The 21,096-nt window shown below is 39.2% G+C and overlaps 1 protein-coding gene across 1 annotated transcript in view; it reads left to right on the top strand.

Annotated features, from left to right (window-relative positions):
• Positions 1 to 13,265: 13,265 nt before the first annotated feature.
• Positions 13,266 to 21,096, top strand: part of septin9b (septin 9b) — a 70,948-nt gene continuing 63,117 nt past the window's right edge. Inside the window, exon 1 of the mRNA XM_004567797.5 lies at positions 13,266 to 13,512. Within this exon, the coding sequence (XP_004567854.3) occupies positions 13,485 to 13,512 (28 nt within the window). The 5' untranslated portion in view covers positions 13,266 to 13,484. The remainder of the gene's footprint in view (positions 13,513 to 21,096) is intronic.

Raw genomic sequence — 21,096 nt, 5'->3', positions numbered from 1 at the left:
TGCCATAAGGCAGATGACCTCAGATTTAGGTCTGAATGATATTTGGTGGACAATGCATCCAGAAGGCAGGGAATATTCCTTTTACTCTCCGCCTCATAATGTTTATACTAGAATCGACTACTTTCTTATTTCTGAAGCCTTAGTGAATAACTCTATAGATTCTAGTATTGGTAATATAGTATTCTCGGACCATGTGCCAATTTTTCTATGTCTTGGAAATATTTTACAGATACCTCAAAGCCGCAGATGGCATTTAAATGTGTCCTTAATTAAAGACTCTGGGTTTATTAAATTGATAAGAGATGAAATACAATTTTACAAACAGACAAATAATCGAGAGGACACTACATTGGCTACTTGGTGGGATGCTATGAAGGCATACTTAAGGGGGAGGATAATTTCTTACGCTTCCTTTAAAAAGAAGGCAGCTAACAAGAATATCATTACGTTAGAAGCCAAATTAAAGGCACTTGAGGCAGTACATTCCCATACAAAAGACAGAGTTACGTTGAATAAAATTGTTAAAGTTAAATATAAGTTGAATGTACTGTACAACAGAAAGGCAGAATACGCTTTATTTCGCATTAATCAAGCATATTGGGAAATGGGAGAAAAGCCGAGTCGTTTATTAGCATACCGTCTTAAACAGAAAGACAGTATGAACCATATCCCAGGCATACGACAATCACATGGGGTTATTTCAGCTTCTATTAGACATATAAATGATGGATTCAGGGCCTTTTACAATAATCTTTATTCTACACAAGGTAGTTTAGATGAACAGAAATTCGAAGCATTCTTTACTGATTTAAACCTGCCACAGCTTTCTACTACTGACCAGCAGATTATAGATGCTCCAATTACAGTGGAGGAGATTACCCATGCAATTAACAGTATGCCACTTAATAAATAATAATAAATTCCTGGTATTGTATTGGCGCATCTTTGTTCAATCGGTTATTCTGTTACTTTGCCACGTTACCTCTCGTGCTGTCGATGTTCAGTACAAGTCCATATGGCCGCTGTTTGACAAAAGTAAAGGTCAAAGGACATTTTTTTGGTTTATTCAGTCGTCATTGACAATAAAACTGCACATTAAGAACCCCAGTAATTGTGTCCTGTGTGGCTAATCATTTCCCAGGCTACATAATTTTGGTACCAGGAGTGGGGTGTGCAGCAGAAGGAGAGTTTTAGTTCACTAACTTATAACTGGCAGCACAGTGGCATGTTATTTCCTTTTTATTAAAAATACAAAAAAATACGGCAGTGGTGAAGACTACAGGGACTAACCATCACTGCGGGAGGACGTGCGGAGGTGGTGATTCTGCAGAGTTGCTGGTGCGGCGCTTGGAACAGAACCCATCTGGACCTGGCAATCTGATAGCAGCAAACAAGATTTGTCTTGTTCCTTGAACTGGACTTTTCCCATAGTATCCTTATTATAGCTAAACTATACTTAAGCTTGGACTGTGGACTGAATTAGAAGCGCCATTTCAAGTGCTCCAGATGCTGGGGATAAGGCCAGTGGTGGGGATTTATCCAGTCAGGGCCCATTAGAGCCGGCAGGACCAAGTAGGGCTCCAGATGATGAGATACAAAACCAGCTTCAGGAGCTGACGAGGTTGAGGGATGACCTTATCAGATTAACTGATGAAACAAGGGCTCAAAGGGACAGTGCTGGTCGTGCCCTTAACCGTTCATACATTTGTGTTCCACGTGAACGCCAGGTCCAAGTCTTTACAGGGGAATTGGGAAAGGACGGGAGGTCTGTTGAAGAATTTATTGAAGAGGTTGAAAGAGTGACGAGGTCCAGAGAACAGAGCACCGAGGAACAGTGTGATTTTATACTCTCATTGTTGCGTGGACCAGCACTTGAGGAAGTGAGGTTATGTATGACCCAGACCCAGGACCCTGACACTGAGTGCTTCCAAAATAAATAAAAATGTTGTCACCGTTAATGCAAATGTATGTGTCTTATATTACACACACTCTTTTTTTTTAACAGAGGGCACTATAATTGTCAAAGAGCCTGCTGAGAGCATCACTTTGAAGTGTTAAACAGAAGGAAGTCCCCTGAGCAATGATGGATATGCTGGGATGTATCTGTATCATAATTTTACTGAACAGAATGAGGTGTACTTCAATAACAAAACTGTGGAGCAACCAAGACTCAAAGTCAGAATTTGGGTAAATGAAGCTTTCATGAATTACGAGATCACCATCATTAATCTGACCGTGGATGATTCTGGTGTTTACACTTCTGTCTACAAAGAATTGCTTGACAGGAGCGTTGACTCCAACGTCTACAGAGTTTTTGTGAGAGGTGTGTGTTTTTTTCTTCTATTTGTTAAAAACTCCACAATCTCATTGAGTAATTCACAATGCTTCAGAGTTGGCTAATTGCAGTGTACTGTATGCATGCATACAGTCCCATTTCCATCTTCAAGACATGATGCTTATCTTTTTCCTCAGCTAAGAAAGTGAAAAGTGCAGAAATGTCTAAGAATAGGAAGGAAACTTCCTTTACGCTTACCTACACAGTGATGATATTACACCTGAATGTGGTCATTTGATCTACAAGAAAGTCAGTTTCTCATAAGCCTAAACCTAAAGCTCACAACGTAGTCAATAATTATCCCCCTTGGAATGGGTTAAGGTCTATAAAAAGATATATAAAAAGTTACTGTATTAACACAAGTTTGGCACACCTACCCCTGTAGGTGTAGGACTCTTCATGTTAACATAATCTATTTATTTATTATTTTATTACTTTTTACAGTTTGTAAAATGATCTAAAAAGAGAATTTAACAGGTGGCATAGATAGAGGTGGATGGTATACACCCTTCTAGCTATCTGTATGACACATACAACGAGAATAGAAACATTTTTTTAGCTTTAGATGAGTTGTTCTTCAGTGCACATTGCATATTTATTGTTACAACATTCTAATAAAAGATGTACCCCAGAGTTATAGTGTAATTACAGGAAAACAACTAATTTGTTATAACCCATGTCTTCCTATATTTTCACAGGAAATGCATGTACAAACCGAGAAGAGCTCCAGACCACCGCAAAAAAGCGTTATCTACTACTGGTCTTAATCATCAGCACTGGTGTCCTCGGCATGCTGTTAGTCATAACATTCATCATATTCATCGTCCAGAGGGTAAGCTCATGTCCTTCTGCTTAAAATTAATCTTTTCTGGAATAAATCGTTTTGAAATCTGTTAAAATTGTTATACTACACACACACAATCACTGCAGTCTTGTTTTACTATTGACAGGTGAAACAATGGAGTAGCTGCAGGGCAATCCACTGATTTTGTAATCAAAGTTATACGAACACTGGTGTGCAACCTCCATCAGCTCCAGAGTTTCCTTTGCAGTGCCGTTAAATCTAAGGATTTTCTTTTTGTTGTTGTTGATGTTGTTTTAACAATGTAGTAATTTCAATCAAAATAACTGAGACAAAATGTCAAACATTATCATGCTTAAGAGCTAAACAATCAATTCACTCCATGTGCACGACAATATCTGAATGGTGCAGAGAGATGACTACATTTAAGGATTTATAATCCTTTAGTTTGTATCTACCTAAAAGTTGTATGCCCTCCACCCCTATCAGAAATTATACATTAGCTCATTTATCTTTATATTATTACAGCAATTTATTTAATATGCTTATTCTTACTGGAAATTACTGCACTCCCCAGGAGGGAGCTCAGGCGCTCTGTAATCAGTCATCACTAAGTAATCAGAGATGACTCTGACATTAGCCCAGATCCTTTGCTTTGGGGACAAACAAAAAGACCTGTTTTAAAAGATTTTGGTGCATTGTAATTATGATTATTTTGTCACGATCCTGGGTCTTTTGACCCTGAGTTTTGAGTTTTAGTTTATTTCTATGTTTAAGTCGTTTAGGTTTTCTGAGTTCATCTCTATTATGCTTAGGTTGCCGTTACAGTTCTTTGTTATTAGACTCCGCTTGTGTCTTCAGCCCTATGTTAAGTCTCCCTTGCCCTTCATGTGTTTCATGTCTGCATGTCTTTTGTCGTCAGGTTCGTGTAGTCATGTCTGCGTTTCATTATGTTTCCTGTTTTATTTTGAAGAGGTCCTGTGTTCAGTGTGTTTAGCTTTATGTTTCCCCTGTGATGTCGTTATTTTCATGTGTGTCAGCTGCTTCCCCATGTGTACCTACTTCCCTCATTAGGGCGGGGCCATCTGTTGCGACTGGTTGGGGTGAAGGACGACAGGATGAAAGACATGCTGTGGAAGAGAGCCAGAGATTAATAACAAGTGTGATTCATCAGATAGGTCTGTTAACACATAGTGAGTGAGAAAGGTGACTGAAAAGGAAATACTCAATGCATCATGGGAATTCTCCAGCAGTCTACACCTATTGCAGCATAACTAAGGGGAGGATTCAGGGTCACCTGGTCCAGCCCTAACTATATGCGTTGGCAAAAAGGAAAGGTTTAAACCTAATCTTAAAAGTAGAAATAGTGTCTGTCTCCCAAATCCAAACTGGAAGCTGGCTCCACAGAAGAGGGGCCTGACCTGAAAATGCATGGATTTTTTGCGCGATCGTGTAAAACTATATCTTCAGTTTTTTCTCCACTTTGCCCACAAGAGGGCAGAGTTGTCATGGCAGCAAATATACAACATCATAACCACTCATATAAATGAGTGTAGAAACAGAGATAGTGATAGATAAATATGAACATAAATAGATAAATATAGGGATATAGGTATAAATATACATATAAATATAAAAGGTGTGTGTTTATGATTCCTTTTTTGGTTTATGCCTGTTAAACATAAAAGAGAAATCTTAACTCCATCTCAGATCAGCTCTGTGAGAAGGATGTTGCTGTTTTTCACTAGTGTATCAATTAATGTACTCAATATACCAAATATTTGGGCACTAGTATTAACCACATGTTTCCTGCTTTTATAAGTCTTTAATCCAGGAATAAAATCCCAGGGATTCATGTGGCTAAAATGACCATTTAATCCACATGAATCATTCTGCTAGAGAGGCTTTCTCACTAGCAGACTATACTGGAAAGCAATATTTATGAGTTGGTGTTCGAGTTAGACAAGGAGGATGAATTCAGTACTTTGTATCAATCCTGGAACTAAACGTAAATGTATCTTCTGGCTCCATTATGGCAGAATTCATGGTTTATACATGAAAAGAATTCCTACATGAATGAATAACTAACTATATGAATAGTTTTATTACTTTTTGGGATTCGTAGTAATAGCATGAATTAAAACTATTGTTGATGAACTGAGTTCCCCCTCTTTTGCTTTTTAATGCTTGGCACATTTATGTGTCTTATTTGTTTTATTGAGTTCTTTATACATTTGTAAACCTTTGTTTTATTCGTACACATTTTCAGAGTGTTACATAAAGCTACACGCTGTCTAAATGAGTGAATGTAATGAATGATTTAATCTCACAGGATGCACACATCATTGATCTACATCAAAAACCATACAGGAAACACTGCTTGTTGTCTGAACTGGTGCATAAGTATGCGCATTGTGTTTGAAACAGAGACTTTATGCTGTTAGTGCTGCAGAGATGGTACAACTCTGTTGGGCCATATTATTGATTTGTTATTATTGCTATTCAGGTATGTCCATTTACTTTTCTTATAATATTTTCTTGTGTTGGTATAGTTCAAGACTGCTTGGAACAATATTTACAAAATCATCAGACAAAGATATTTTTATCCATACTGACTTATTAATGTTGACGTTTATATATTATATTATATTATATTATATTATATTATATTATATTATATTATATATTTTTACACCAACTAATCAGATATTTTGTCTTTTTTTTTAATAACAGAGAGCACTATAATCATCACAGAGCCTGGTGAGAGCATCACTTTGAAATGTTCCTCAGAAGAATGCCCCCAAAACAATAGTCGATATACCGGGATGTATCTGTATCATAGGTTTACTGAACAGAATGAGGTGTATTACTATATCAACCAGGTAAACAGCAAAGTTTCTGTGCGATCGAGATTCAAAGGCAGGATTGAGTCAAACGGAGCTCCCATGAACCACAGCATCACCGTGACTAATCTGACTGTGGATGATTCTGGTGTCTACACTTGTGTCTACAAAGAATCAGTAGACAAAAGTGCTGAGTGCAAAGTCTACACAGTTTTTATAAGAGGTGTGTTGTTGTTTTTTACCCTTCTTCTTAAAAACTCTCTATTTTTATCCTGTAACTCGCATCTCTGTAGAGCTGGCCAAATGCAGGACATTGTCTGTTGAATATGCAAATCTATGCAATGTTTTGTAATCTTGAATTTTGTGAAGGTGAGAAATTGCAGAAATATCCAAGAAAAAGCAATATCATAACCTATGCAGTGGCGACATTACACTTGAATGTGATCTCAGCTTCTTTACAGCCAAAATTTAACTCCAATGGGCTAAATTATATAAATAAAAGACTCTTACTTTTATTATTGTCTTTCATATTGTTTTAATATTTCTTTCAGTTTTTAAAATGATGTGAAAAAGAAAATATCACTAGTCTACCAGTATTTTAATAATTTTTAATGTTCTTCTCTTTCCGGGTTTTTTATGGTTTCTGAGAATTATTTAACAAGCAGAAAATTTATTGATGGAAAAGTACAAAAGATTGTCGTGTAAATATTTTAAGGGCAGCTGCAAGATTTGAGACATTTGGTGTAACCTGCATTTTCCTTCATTTTGCACAGGGGTACATGTAGTGGAGAACTGTTCCTGTGAAAATACACCCAAGATACCCACGAGTGAGTTCAGTACACCGTTATTGGTTTTAAATAGCCAAATTTCTATGATTTTTTGCAGTTGGCTGCAAAATAAACAGGAGTTGTGGTTCTAATTTGACATAAATTAGTCCACCCTTATTTTTATTTTACTGCTTGCCTATATGATACATACAGTTTAGTTTTAGATGACCTCTCTTCAGGGTTTCAGAGAATTCTGTATTGCATTGCAAAGAGTAAAAACAGTACATTTAAAGACGTGCGACCAGAAAAAAAAAATTACAGCAAATTTCTTGTGTAGCTGCACTAAAATACCACAGCTTGTATAAGCAAATATCCAATTTTCCTATATTTTTCACAGCACATCCTGGACAAGATGACCAGCACATCTTGGTGTTGATCATCAGCATTGGTGTCTTGGGCGTGCTGTTAATCGTAGTCTTCATCCTATTGATCATTCAAAAGGTGAGTTCAGTTCTGTCTGCTTAAAGGTTTTAAAGTAAGGTCATGCTCTGCAAGCTATCATGTGCAGCAGTGGTTATTTTGTATAGCTGCAGATACAGTAAGTTTTCACATTTATCAGAATCACCGCAAATGCTTAGAACTGCTGTAATCATTATAAATCTTCTTGCCCTGAGTTCATGATAACATCTAAAACCACTGACTGCTCTGTTTGCATCTTAGAGTGCAGCTGCAGATGTTTGCACGCACACACACACACACATATATATGTATGTATGTATACAAACTTGTATACAAACTTTTTTGGTGTTTTACTACCAACAGGTGAAACAAAAGCGTAGTGACAACATAAGACCAAGACGTTCGATGCAAGAATCCAATGACGTTTACGAAGTCATGACCAAGAGTGACCTCTCCCCTGTCTCAGGGCACTAATCAAACTCAAGTCCCTATGAGTTTGATTAGTAATGCAGTCAAATGTTGTTGGCTCACTGAAGTCTCATGAAGTCATTTCAATCACAGGTCAAAATGTCAAACATTAATTTGTTTTTGGTTTTTTTTTACATTTTTTAAACACTGGTTAATCGAAACCACTTGAATTATTTCAAATCATTCTTAGTATTGATCAGCATTATTTTCACTGTCATATTTCATTGTATAGTATTGGTCTATATTTGAATAATGAAGCACAAGTACTGCAAATAGATAAAGGAGTTGGTACACACAATCGTTTTTCTTTTTCTTTTCTTTTTTTTGCTTATTTAATAGAAAATAGACTATTGTGTTTAAAAATATACACTTAGTGTGTAAATAGATCTTCGGCCAATTAATGGATTCTCATGATTAATTAGAATTAGTCCATTAAAAAAAGATAGGAATGGGTATAGTTTTGCAGCTGAGATGGACATTGTTGCTCTGCTTTTATATATGTGGCCAAAGACCAACCATATACGTAGTACACCAAAACCAGAGGAGAAAGGGACGCGTAGACAGTTGCATGCCATGGAGGTAAGTTTTTAGTCATGTCTGCACTTTCAGAAGATATACAGTGGCTTGCAAAAGTATTCGGCCCCCTTGAACTTTTCCACATTTTGTCACATTACAGCCACAAACATGAACCAATTTTATTGGAATTCCACATGAAAGACCAATACAAGGTGGTGTACACGTGAGAAGTGGAACGAAAATCATACATGAATCCAAACATTTTTTACAAATAAATAACTGCAAAGTGGGGTGTGCGTAATTATTCAGCCCCCTTTGGTCTGAGTGCAGTCAGTTGCCCATAGACATTGCCTGATGAGTGTTAATGACTAAATAGAGTGCACCTGTATGTAATCTAATGTCAGTACAAATACAGCTGCTCTGTGACGGCCTCAGAGGTTGTCTAAGAGAATATTGGGAGCAACAACACCATGAAGTCCAAAGAACACACCAGACAGGTCAGGGATAAAGTTACTGAGAAATTTAAAGCAGGCTTAGGCTACAAAAAGATTTCCCAAGCCTTGAACATCCCACGGGGCACTGTTCAAGCAATCATTCAGAAATGGAAGGAGTATGGCACAACTGTAAACCTACCAAGACAAGGTCGTCCACCTAAACTCACAGGCTGAACAAGGAGAGCGCTGATCAGAAATGTAGCCAAGAGGCCCATGGTGACTCTGGACGAGCTGCAGAGATCTACAGCTCAGGTGGGGGAATCTGTCCATAGGACAACTATTAGTCGTGCACTGCACAAAGTTGGCCTTTATGGAAGAGTGGCAAGACGAAAGCCATTATTAACAGAAAACCATAAGAAGTCCCGTTTGCAGTTTGCCACAAACATGTGGGGGACACAGCAAACATGTGGAAGAAGGTGCTCTGGTCAGATGAGGCCAAAATGGAACTTTTTGCCCAAAATGCTATATGTGGCGGAAAACTAACACTGCACATCACTCTGAACACACCATCCCTACTGTCAAATATGGTGGTGGTAGCATCATGCTCTGGGGGTGCTTCTCTTCAGCAGGGACAGGGAAGCTGGTCAGAGTTGATGGGAAGATGGATGGAGCCAAATACAGGGCAATCTTGGAAGAAAACCTCTTGGAGTCTGCAAAAGACTTGAGACTGGGGCGGAGGTTCACCTTCCAGCAGGACAACAACCCTAAACATAAAGCCAGGGCAACAATGGAACGGTTTAAAACAAAACATATCCATGTGTTAGAATGACCCAGTCAAATTCCAGATCTAAATCCAATCGAGAATCTGTGGCAAGATCTGAAAACTGCTGTTCACAAACGCTGTCCATCTAATCTGACTGAGCTGGAGCTGTTTTGCAAAGAAGAATGGGCAAAGATTTCAGTCTCTAGATGTGCAAAGCTAGTAGAGACATACCCTAAAAGACTGGCAGCTGTAACTGCAGCAAAAAGTGGTTCTACAAAGTATTGACTCAGGGGGCTGAATAATTACGCACCCCACTTTTCAGTTATTTATTTGTAAAAAAATGTTTGGAATCATGTATGATTGTCGTTCCACTTCTCACGTGTACACCACCTTGTATTGGTCTTTCATGTGGAATTCCAATAAAATGGATTCATGTTTGTGGCTGTAATGTGACAAAATGTGGAAAAGTTCAAGGGGGCCGAATACTTTTGCAAGCCACTGTACCTATGTTTCACCAAGAAAAGGCTAAGAAAAGACATAGCCAAAGTTAGCTTCACTGACTCCTCCAGAGAAAATAGATATAGATGTTTCTTACCTGGCTTATTAACAGCTGAGGTGAAACGTGGACTGACAGCCTACCCAGAGTGCCACCGTTTTTGAGGAGACTCAAGAGTAAAAGCATAAAATATTGCAAAATATTTAATTGACACATATTTTGTTTAATTTATTCTGAGTATTGATATTATTCAGAGTTAAAATATAGTTTGTGCTATTTGTTTTATTGATTTTGCAGATATTTTTACAGACCATTTTGGGGTACAGTCTATATTTACTCCCATCTAGCTTTGAAACTTTTACACGCAGTGACTTTAAACCCTATAGAAAATACTATGCTACAGTATCTTTTACCTACACTGCTACAGCATCAAGGTTATCAAACTATTTGTAACTGATTATGAGGCAAATACTTCTGAAGGCTAATGTGTAATAAAGCATCATTCTGATTATTTCATCTGTACAGTGTAACAAAGGAATGTAAATTCTATCTAATCTATTTCTTTCACATCTTTTCTAAAAGTGTTATTTAATTCAAATATTTCATATGTCACTCTTTTATCTCTGTTTGTTGTCTTTGTTGCCACACAAAAATTAAATTTGTGATGCTCTTTCTAGTGTCCTTGAGCCTTCCTGTCCAACTTCAACGTGTATTCTTCTAACATGGGAGTTTCCCCAGTTGACATAGTTCACCTCAGCCTGTCAGACTATAAAAACTGTTCATGTGCTCATGCTGTCTTTCATTTCCAGCATCTGATATATACAGTGGGGCAAAAAAGTGTTTAGTCAGCCACCGATTGTGCAAGTTCCCCCACCTAAAATGATGACAGAGGTCAGTAATTTGCACCAGAGGTACACTTCAACTGTGAGAGACAGAATGTGAAAAAAAAAATCCATGAATTCACATGGTAGGATTTGTAAAGAATTTATTCGTAAATCAGGGTGGAAAATAAGTATTTGGTCAATAACAAAAATACAACTCAATACTTTGTAACATAACCTTTGTTGGCAATAACAGAGGTCAAATGTTTACTATAGGTCTTTACCAGGTTTGCACACACAGTAGCTGGTATTTTGGCCCATTCCTCCATGCAGATCTTCTCGAGAGCAGTGATGTTTTGGGGCTGTCGCCGAGCAACACGGACTTTCAACTCCCGCCACAGATTTTCTATGGGGTTGAGGTCTGGAGACTGGCTAGGCCACTCCAGGACTTTCAAATGCTTCTTACGGAGCCACTCCTTTGTTGCCCGGGCGGTGTGTTTTGGATCATTGTCATGTTGGAAGACCCAGCCTCGTTTCATCTTCAAAGTTCTCACTGATGGAAGGAGGTTTTGGCTCAAAATCTCACGATACATGGCCCCATTCATTCTGTCCTTAACACGGATCAGTCGTCCTGTCCCCTTGGCAGAAAAACAGCCCCATAGCATGATGTTTCCACCCCCATGCTTCACAGTAGGTATGGTGTTCTTGGGATGCAACTCAGTATTCTTCTTCCTCCAAACACGACGAGTTGAGTTTATACCAAAAAGTTCTACTTTGGTTTCATCTGACCACATGACATTCTCCCAATCCTCTGCTGTATCATCCATGTGCTCTCTGGCAAACTTCAGACGGGCCTGGACATGCACTGGCTTCAGCAGCGGAACACGTCTGGCACTGCGGGATTTGATTCCCTGCCGTTGTAGTGTGTTACTGATGGTGACCTTTGTTACTTTGGTCCCAGCTCTCTGCAGGTCATTCACCAGGTCCCCCCGTGTGGTTCTGGGATCTTTGCTCACCGTTCTCATGATCATTTTGACCCCACGGGATGAGATCTTGCGTGGAGCCCCAGATCGAGGGAGATTATCAGTGGTCTTGTATGTCTTCCATTTTCTGATGATTGCTCCCACAGTTGATTTTTTCACACCAAGCTGCTTGCCTATTTTAGATTCACTCTTCCCAGTCTGGTGCAGGTCTACAATACTTTTCCTGGTGTCCTTCGAAAGCTCTTTGGTCTTGGCCATGGCGGAGTTTGGAGTCTGACTGTTTGAGGCTGTGGACAGGTGTCTTTTATACAGATGATGAGTTCAAACGGGTGCCATTCATACAGGTAACGAGTGGGGGACAGAAAAGCTTCTTACAGAGGACGTTACAGGTTTGTGAGAGCCAGAGATTTTCCTTGTTTGAGGTGACCAAATACTTATTTTCCACCCTAATTTACGAATAAATTCTTTACAAATCCTACCATGTGGATTCATGGATTTTTTTTTCACATTCTGTCTCTCACAGTTGAAGTGTACCTCTGGTGCAAATTACTGACCTCTGTCATCATTTTAAGTGGGGGAACTTGCACAATCGATGGCTGACTAAATACTTTTTTGCCCCACTGTACTTTTCTAGTTCTAGTTTTGATTAGCTGACAGCCTAAACACTTTTTACAGCATGCAACACTCACACGCACACTCTCTCTTCCACATTCCTGAGCTCCACACCGATTTATAGTTTTGTGTTAACCTACCTTTGAATAAAGTACATTTGTTTTAGGGAAATCTCTTGCCAGATTCTTACAAGATTCATGGTAGAACATTATACTGCAGGATTGTATATTAATAAAATGCTTTTATTACTTAAAATTGTATTCAGAATATTATTCAGGCCGCATTGCTTTTACTTGTAATAGACGCTTAATTATTTTTAGGCTTATTGGGTTTGACTATGTGGTTCAACCAAAACTCCCAATGTGGTCCTAACACCAGCTGTGACACATCCAACCACAAGAGAGCAGCATTTCACAGCACTTCAACATACTTCTCATATTCATGGCTGATGTTAATGTATATCGTGTCTTCCTGAGTGATCGTTTAAACATGACTGCATTTAGACTGGTTTAACTCTACATAAAAAGGAGAAAATGTGAGTTTTGGTAGGTCAGAAAAATATGTGTTCATTTTCTTCTTTCTAATGGGAAGTATGTGGGAAATATTTCCTTAGCATCACATAAGCCTGTAACGGATACAGCCTACTAGCTTCCTTGGTGCTAAACTTCCACCCTGACAATAACCACTGAAGCAAAGCCGGTTGCTTATTTGTTTTTTGCCAAAGAAAATGGCTTCAGGATGAACTCCCTTATATCTCTGATGCGTTTGTCACATAGATTTTATATCAGTGTGACTAAGTAAACAAATTTCCCTTGGGGTAAGCTGCCCAACACTGGATAGATCCTGTTATCTCCTCTTTGGATACGTGCGTAAAAGCGCGTCAGTGGACCTCTCCACCCGCCCCCTCGTGCGCTCACGTTTCTTTTAACATGGTCTTGCGGTCTCGAGATTCTCAACATCCCACTAAAGTGCACATCATTGAGGCATATCTGCATCAGCGCTGCCTGCAGTCACACAGTGTCGTCACGCACTCAGCTTTCTGCACAAGAACAAGTGCGGGGAAACTGAGGCAACAAAGTCAACTCCAGTTTCTTTGGTCGACGTGGTGAGAAGGACGACCGACAGTTGCAGCTTCTCTGCTTTTACTGACGAATACCTGAAGTGCACCAGCAGGAAACGCAGAGCATGAAGAAAGCTCAAAATTCGGGTACAGGTGAGTCACGAAAAAGCATCCTTTGAAATATCACGTGCACTAAACTCTTCAAAAAGTAATTACAAGAGTGATTTTTGCGTGTAATTAATGGCACAGACTGGGAAAAAAAAAGATTTATTATATACTTTTAAAGTTTTGCATATTGTAATACTGCAGTCAAGTACTTAAACGTACATTTCTGATATATCTTAGATAATTGTAGCTTTTTTTGTAGGTCTTACATCTTAAATTCTATAAATCCAGGTTATCTTTTTTATAGTTCTTCAACTACTTAAACTCTGACTTGGGATTTACCACATCTGTTGTTCTGGTCCAATCTGTTTTGTGGCTGAGGTAGCAGCACTCACGGGAGCACCTCAGGGTCTCCTGGCCTTTACAGTCTGATGTGCATCATCTGTCCTTCCCAGTCTGACCTTCTGAATGGATGGAATGGACCCTTCAGGCTGAGCTGCCTTCCTGGACTCGCTGCTGTCTGTGTGTCTGCGTTAACAATCATTTCTGACGTTTGCTTGCGCATGATGTCAGACTAAATGGTTTTGTGTAGCCTATGTGTGGGACCCTGCCTTGTAAGTGCATGGCACAACATAGTGTGTGCGTGTTATACAACATGTCTCTGGCCTTGCTCAAGCCCCATCTGTGTGTTCACTCTCCTTTAACATTGGGAACTCAGGATGGGCTCTGGGGGGGAAAATAACATGCTCTAGATTAAACACGAAAATATGTGGCACAAGCTGATGCTGTTGGGGCTTGTGTTGAAAACAGGAGACAAGGTCCACACTGTAAGTGCTTGGACACTTAACGCTTCAGGCTCTGAAAATAAGAAAACTGAAATAAAACAATAGCCAGAACTTTATTTCTGTCTATGTGTTTACATTGATAAGGAAAGAAATGCATTGAGGAGTCTTCCAACTTCACAGGGCTCAATAATAAATTAGTGCTTGACTGTTTAGGGAATAAAGTTGTGGGAAAAGTGCATATGGATCTATTCATGGCTACACCTGCACTGACACAGTATTACTATACAATCACATTCAGTGATTACTGTGACTGTGTTATATTTAACAGCTTGTGGTTCCACTAGCTTAGTATATGGTGAGACTACTGAAGAGGCGGGCAGAAATAAACAGTGTCCAGTGTTTTTTCAAACACTTACCAGAGAAAGCAGCCTAGGAGGATTATCACTGCTGAGTGAATAACGCAAACATTTTCTCTCAAAGGTCTCTGTACACTTTGATCATTAGAGTGTCTAGTCTGCTCTCCCTCCAGAAGAAAGAAAACCCATAAGACCTGGCAGCCGCACTCACCCCTTTTTAGCTCAAAGCTTGTAACTCCAGCGTTTTTTTTTCACGCAGCATCATGACCTTAAGGTGTCAGATTTTCTCCCAGGCTAGAGCATTCATGGCTGAACTGAGAGAGAACCCAATTAGTAGTATTGAAAATGCATTTCCCCTAATAAATATGCTTTAACGGGAAGTTTTTTGGTCTTTCTCATTTTGCATATCTTTTTTGCAAAGTTTTAGTTGAAGTGTAACATTACTGGGAGTGCAGATGTGTGAAGTTGTGCGGATGTATTCTGGAGTGTAGCTATGATCTGGTGCATTAGTTCAAACAGCCTAAGATAACAGACCATTGATGTGTAAAATCTTTCATTTTTCGTAATTACTTTAAACATACCTTCAAAGCTAAGGTTAAAAAGTCCCACTGAATATGCCTGAAAAATGCCAATGCTTTCAGAAAGAGCAACTTTTGGGAAGTGTCGGAAGGTTCTCTCATTTTCCCGGTACCTGATGCTGAATTTTATACTCTTAAGTGGGACCGTTGTGTTGTTCCTGGTCAGGTCACATATAAGATTATGTTATGTTGTTCTGATTTATTAAAGTCCGGTAAGACTAACAGTCTGTTGGGCTTGTTGAACTGGAGGTGCACATGTTGTTCTGTAGTTTCATGTAATGTAAACCTCAATGAACAGTGAGATCCAGCGGAGTCAAAGAAGCACTGTTGTCTTTTTTCTCTTGCTCTTCCTACGCATGAGAGATCCCAGTCAGCTGTGATATATATTGTCATGCTTTTTGAAAACAGCCTAAGCTTGAGTGGACTTTTTTTTTAATGGTGGATTTTTGCTGAGGGCTGGTTGTGTGTATTTGCTCGACTTGAATAGAAGATTTCACAGAAAAATGCAATGAAGCAGGAGATGTCGACTTGTGGACGAAATACAGGACACTGAAAAATGTGCAGCTGATAATTAATTTCACATTGCACACATGTTTTTATAGGAATTTTGTTTTGTCTCTCAAAATCTTTACTGCAGTGCTTTGAAGTTGATATATCAAAGGACACTGCAATGGGCACAGCTTTATTTTGAGTACACAGTCCTACCTTTTCTTATATTATAAGGAAATGGCAAATTATTAATGAGTCAACTTCTCTGCAGTGCACCAGCCCGATGATGGCCAGGATTTAGCCTGCTGGATTACATGTAGTGGGAGGCATGGCCCACTCACTACAATATACAGTAGAGTGAGCTGATTTTTGTTAGTACATGCTATACTTCTCATGTGAGTATTTGTATACCAGCAGTCAGACGTTTAGCAAATGTTTATTAAATGTAACTGTCATGTTAAAATGTTATTTTCCTTAAAAATTTTGTACATAATACAATTTAAGACAGAAGTACTGTCATTGATCAGAATACCTTTCTGTAAATATAATTGGCCTCTATTAAGTCAGTACAGACAAACAGTTATTAATATAACGTTTTGTTTTTTATTTGTCAGCAACCTAAAACTATTGATAAAGAATGGGGAACGTCAATCTATCCATGAGAACAGGTTGGATTTTGGACATTAAGACTGGATCTAAAGATTAATGAGCTTTAACAGCACAGTTAACATAAAAATAATAATGCGAAAGCATTTTAAACAGACATTATTAACACATTTACATTTAAATACACATTAACTGCACGGCCTAATCGTTTCTGGCGATGAAAGACCCTGGAATGTACTTCTTACCTTTTTTGTTCACTAGCGATCTCTTGGTGTTAAATATATTATCTCTCCCTGCTGGTAATGCAGCTTCTGCATGTGTGTCCATTTCATGCTTTGGAAAAGCAAAGCGTGAAATCTAAACATGTCACTTGCACATGGTAACAATAGATTTTCAACATCACGGTCTTTACCCACTGTTATGGTGATTGTACCACTAGCTAGCTGCTCGCTCCCTTTAGCTTATAGATATTGCTCAGAAGTTAGCACTATTGAGTCTAACTGATTTCTTTAAAAATCCATCACACTTTAAATTCCACATCATGCAGCCTCCCACTAAACCACACCAGTAGGTCCCCTAGAGAAAGAGCAGATGAGGGAAGTCAATGCAGCTCTTTATTTCTTCCTAACAATGGCTCTTTAGTGACAGCTAAGCTAGATTCCCTTCAGTCTGAGTCACATATTGGCCTGGACTGCATTCACTACTTCTCCCTGTGATAATAAGGCCGCCTTTGGAGACTTTGGTATTCATCGGTATGCGTCTGTTTAATTCACTACCTTAGAGTCAGGCTGCCAAGTTTTCCAGTTCATATAATCCTTATCACTTTAAATCCCCTGCTTTAGCGTTTGACTGCTTTTATCAGTCTTCTTTCATGACTGCCATGTACAAAAGCTCAGTTTTATCCCTTAGTGGCGCTCTGAGATAGAAGTTACTCAGCCAAGGTTTTACTCACTGAAAGGTCTGGACTTTTTCCTTCAGATATTAGCCTAAAGCGTTCCCACCTACTGCAGAAAATGTCATTTGATTTTGCTCCGTCTCTTGAGGTTTTACATCTCACTTCGTCCCTGTTAATATCTGTAAGTCACATCTGAATAAAGTTGCTGATGAATAACCTGATATACCCTTGCATATACCCTTGTGCTTAAGTGTACGCGCATGGACACAGACGCACACATGCAAGTATGACATCATTTGCCACTGTGTCAGAGTTTGGCTATAAATAGAGAAGGCGGACGATGACGTTTCAGCTTAACAAAACCCCCCGTGAATAACATAAGGATGAAAACAGGCCATGTCACTGCTGCTTATCATGATGAGCAGCCAGCCAGTCATGAAAAATGTTGCTGCATGTTCATTAAAGAAACACCTGATGTTACAAGCACATGTCATTAGTTAAAGCATGGGATGATCATAATGAGGGCATCCACTGTCCCGTTACATGGTTATTATTAGTGTATTACAGGGACATTTTTTTTACAGTGAGAAAATGTTTCCTCTGAGGTATCAGACAAAATTCCAATGATATAAGGTATCCGTGTCAAAATATTAGCCTGACCCCTTTCACAAAGTAAAAAGACAGAAAGGCATGAATGATGAGTTGTGGAGGATGATCAGTGACCACTTACAATCATCCATTTTTGGCCAGTATCTTTATTTACATCAAACTGAGATGCAGTTTCCATGAACATAAAGTTGAAATCATGTCAGCTCACTTATTGAGCTGCAGAATAACAGAATGCAGTTGCAGTTGGCCAACAAGCAGCTGCTCACAGTCCAGTCCGGTGCTTAATGGTGCTTTTATTTATTGTGGTCCTGGTCTTTGGAACAAGCTGCCTACAGACCTGAGATCAATTATAACTGTGGATATATATTTAAAAACAGACTCAAAACCTTTTTATTCACCCAGGCTTACACAATAGGTCCCATTCTTTTGTTTTATTTTGTTGCGTTCACTGCTTTATGGCGTGGTAACCTACACATGTTTTTATGTTTTTAATCTTCTTGAGTTTATTTGATTTGAGGCTTTTCTGTGTGATGTTTGTATTTTCTTCGCTTCTCTGCATGGCTTCCATTGAGTTACTTCAGCTTCCTTCCATTGTCTAAATGCATCCATTGGATTAAACTAATTGGTGTGGCCGATTAATGGTATGCCACAGGTGTGAATGACTGTCTGTCTAATGTTGTATTGCCCTGCAACACACTGACAACCTGTCCAGAGTGTACCCCACTTCTTTCCCTATGACAGCTACAATAGGCTCCAGCTAGCCTTTGACCCTCAATTGGGTAAGCTGAGGAAAACGGATGGACAATAAATTCTACCTTTATTATGTGAAAATGATAACATAATAATTTGCTCAAGATCGTCATTCTCATGAAGATCTTGTATCACTTCTTGCTACTGTAGCTGCCATTACTACAATTATAGGTATTATTTGTGACTGTTGTGATTATGTACTTAAATAAAATGAAATTCCAGCACAGATTGTTAAATGTGTTTAAAAACAGCAACTCCATTACGTCTTTCTCCCACTGCAGACCACTTGTGAATTTTTTTTTGGCCCACTCATATCTGGGTCACAGTAATTTAATAATAACTGAAGTCACTCTTATCCAAAAGTCGCACTGTAACAGTATCTGCCTCTAAAATCCAGCATGACTTGGGGTCTGTTAAAAATCTCACTAATCTTTTTTTTTTTTCTCATCTCTTTAGAAAAGTCAGAAAAATGTTAATGAATTCTCTTTAACCTCGGATCTGTGCAACACACAGCTTATGTAATTGAAACTCTGTCTTCTTGCATTTATTTGGGACGTACTTCTTTGCCAATCTCCACATGAACACCGCAGAGCTCATGTGTCAGGCACTCGCTCTGTGTGCATCTGTGTGCATGTGCCTATGTGTATCTTTGCCTGTGTGTGATGAGTATGTGCGTGTGCTGTCTGGGTCCGAGTTGTGGATTTAGACATCAGGAGCTTGGCATGCTGATTACAGAGGTCTGAAGCCACAGGGAACCACAGGAACTCTCCTCTCTTTCTCCCTCCTTTTTCTTTCCAGCATTATCCCTCCATCAGTTCAGGCTAATTTGTAGAGATGGAGGTGAAAGCAGGAGGCCTGGGGCTTATGTGGCAGGATTCTGTGCCTTATGATAATCAGCCAAATCGCATAGCTTTGCTCCTCTCATCCGTGCTGTCTAAGCTTACCTTAGTCATTTACCTAATGCGCAGTTAACCACTGTGGACTGTAAGTTTATAATGCACAATGAGGTATATTACACACTGTAGCAAATGTAGCATTGCTGACAGACTGTTATTGTTAGAGCCTAACAAATCTCATATGGATTTGGGACGTCAGTATTTCAGGCTGTTTTTATTCTGGCTTCTGTGATAATCAGAACTCAAAATGAGCTTTTTAGAAAACAAGAAGTCCTGCACGGTTAATAACGATGCACAGCGGCTTCGGCTACTGTCTGCAGCATCTACTTAGTGTCCAAATATTTATCAGTTGCTGCAACAGACGCCTTATTTCCTGCAAGGGATCAAGAACTTTTAGGATATCCCATTTTATGCAGACTGCTGCCAGCCCACTATCACATCTAATGATTACCTTATGGTGAATAGGAAATAGCCAGCAGTGTTACCACAACCACGCTGGGATGGACAGACATGCAGACTGCACTACTAGCACTTTTACAGCCTCCGACAGTCCAAATGACCTGAGAATGGGATTTAAATTGTCAGAGAACTGGGAGAGAGGAGCCTGTGTAAGTTATAGCTTAAAGGAATGGGCTTTCCTGTGAACTGGATTTGGCTGGATGGACTGTGTGAGCGTGTTTCACTCTGCGTAAGTGTGTGTCATGGATTGGTTCACTTTCTGGTTCTCACAGAGGATTGCTTGAGTGCATCTCAACAAGGATGTACCAGCTGCTGAGTCAGCATCAGTAATTACTTCAGCTATGTGTTTTGTACTGCTAATATTATGAGCTGTGAAACATCTTCTCGGGCGGAGCCTTAACTGTCTTGAGATATTGGATGGCTTGCTTTGAAATTATTTACAGACCTCGGAGATACTCAAGGGATGAATCCCACTAAATCTTGGAACCCCCTTGAACTTGTATTTAGCGTCACCACAAGTTCTGTTCAGGTTCATAAACACGCTAACATGCTTCAGTAAGCTGGTGATCATGGTAGACATTATACCTGCAGCACTGCTATATTTAATCACAGCCTCACCGTGCCGCTGGTGTGACTGCAAGCTGCTCTTACTTCCAGGCGGTGAGTGGTTTATGCCACGGCTGTTCCACTTTGTTGCCTTCAGTGGCCTCTAATGCATCTACAAACACTTTTCAGGTCAATCTGTTGCCTTTTCCTTCCTATAATCTCACCAATACAGAGGGTTGCGGTTTAAATAACAGGAAATACTTAGCAATACGACATGATTAATAGCGACTTTGCTGACTTACGGCATCGTCATTAGATCGGGAACTGCGCCGTTTCTCTTCTGTTTGTTCTTGTGTTGTTTCTATAGTTTCCATTGCTGTTCATTCTGTGATTGTGTCGTTCGCACAATGAGCAGTGGGAGCTTGTTGAAAAAGCGGAACCATCTTAAACTCCCAATTTAACACACAGAGCTGTGCACACTCACAAGAGTGCAGGCCATGTGGCTAGCCATAGTGGTTCTCATATCAGTAACACATCTGAGATTTATTTGTTTTTATCACTTTAGGTCATATTTGTTGTGTTAAATTAATTTACATCCAAGTCAATTATGACCTGTTTATTCTTCTTGCGTTTTTTTAATATGATGAAAAGCATGCATAAAAA

This window comes from Maylandia zebra, linkage group LG6 (assembly GCF_041146795.1).
Source record: "Maylandia zebra isolate NMK-2024a linkage group LG6, Mzebra_GT3a, whole genome shotgun sequence".
Classification (NCBI taxonomy): Eukaryota; Metazoa; Chordata; class Actinopteri; order Cichliformes; family Cichlidae; genus Maylandia; species Maylandia zebra.
Note: the sequence above shows the minus strand (reverse complement) of the source record. Positions and strands in the feature narration are given on the sequence as shown.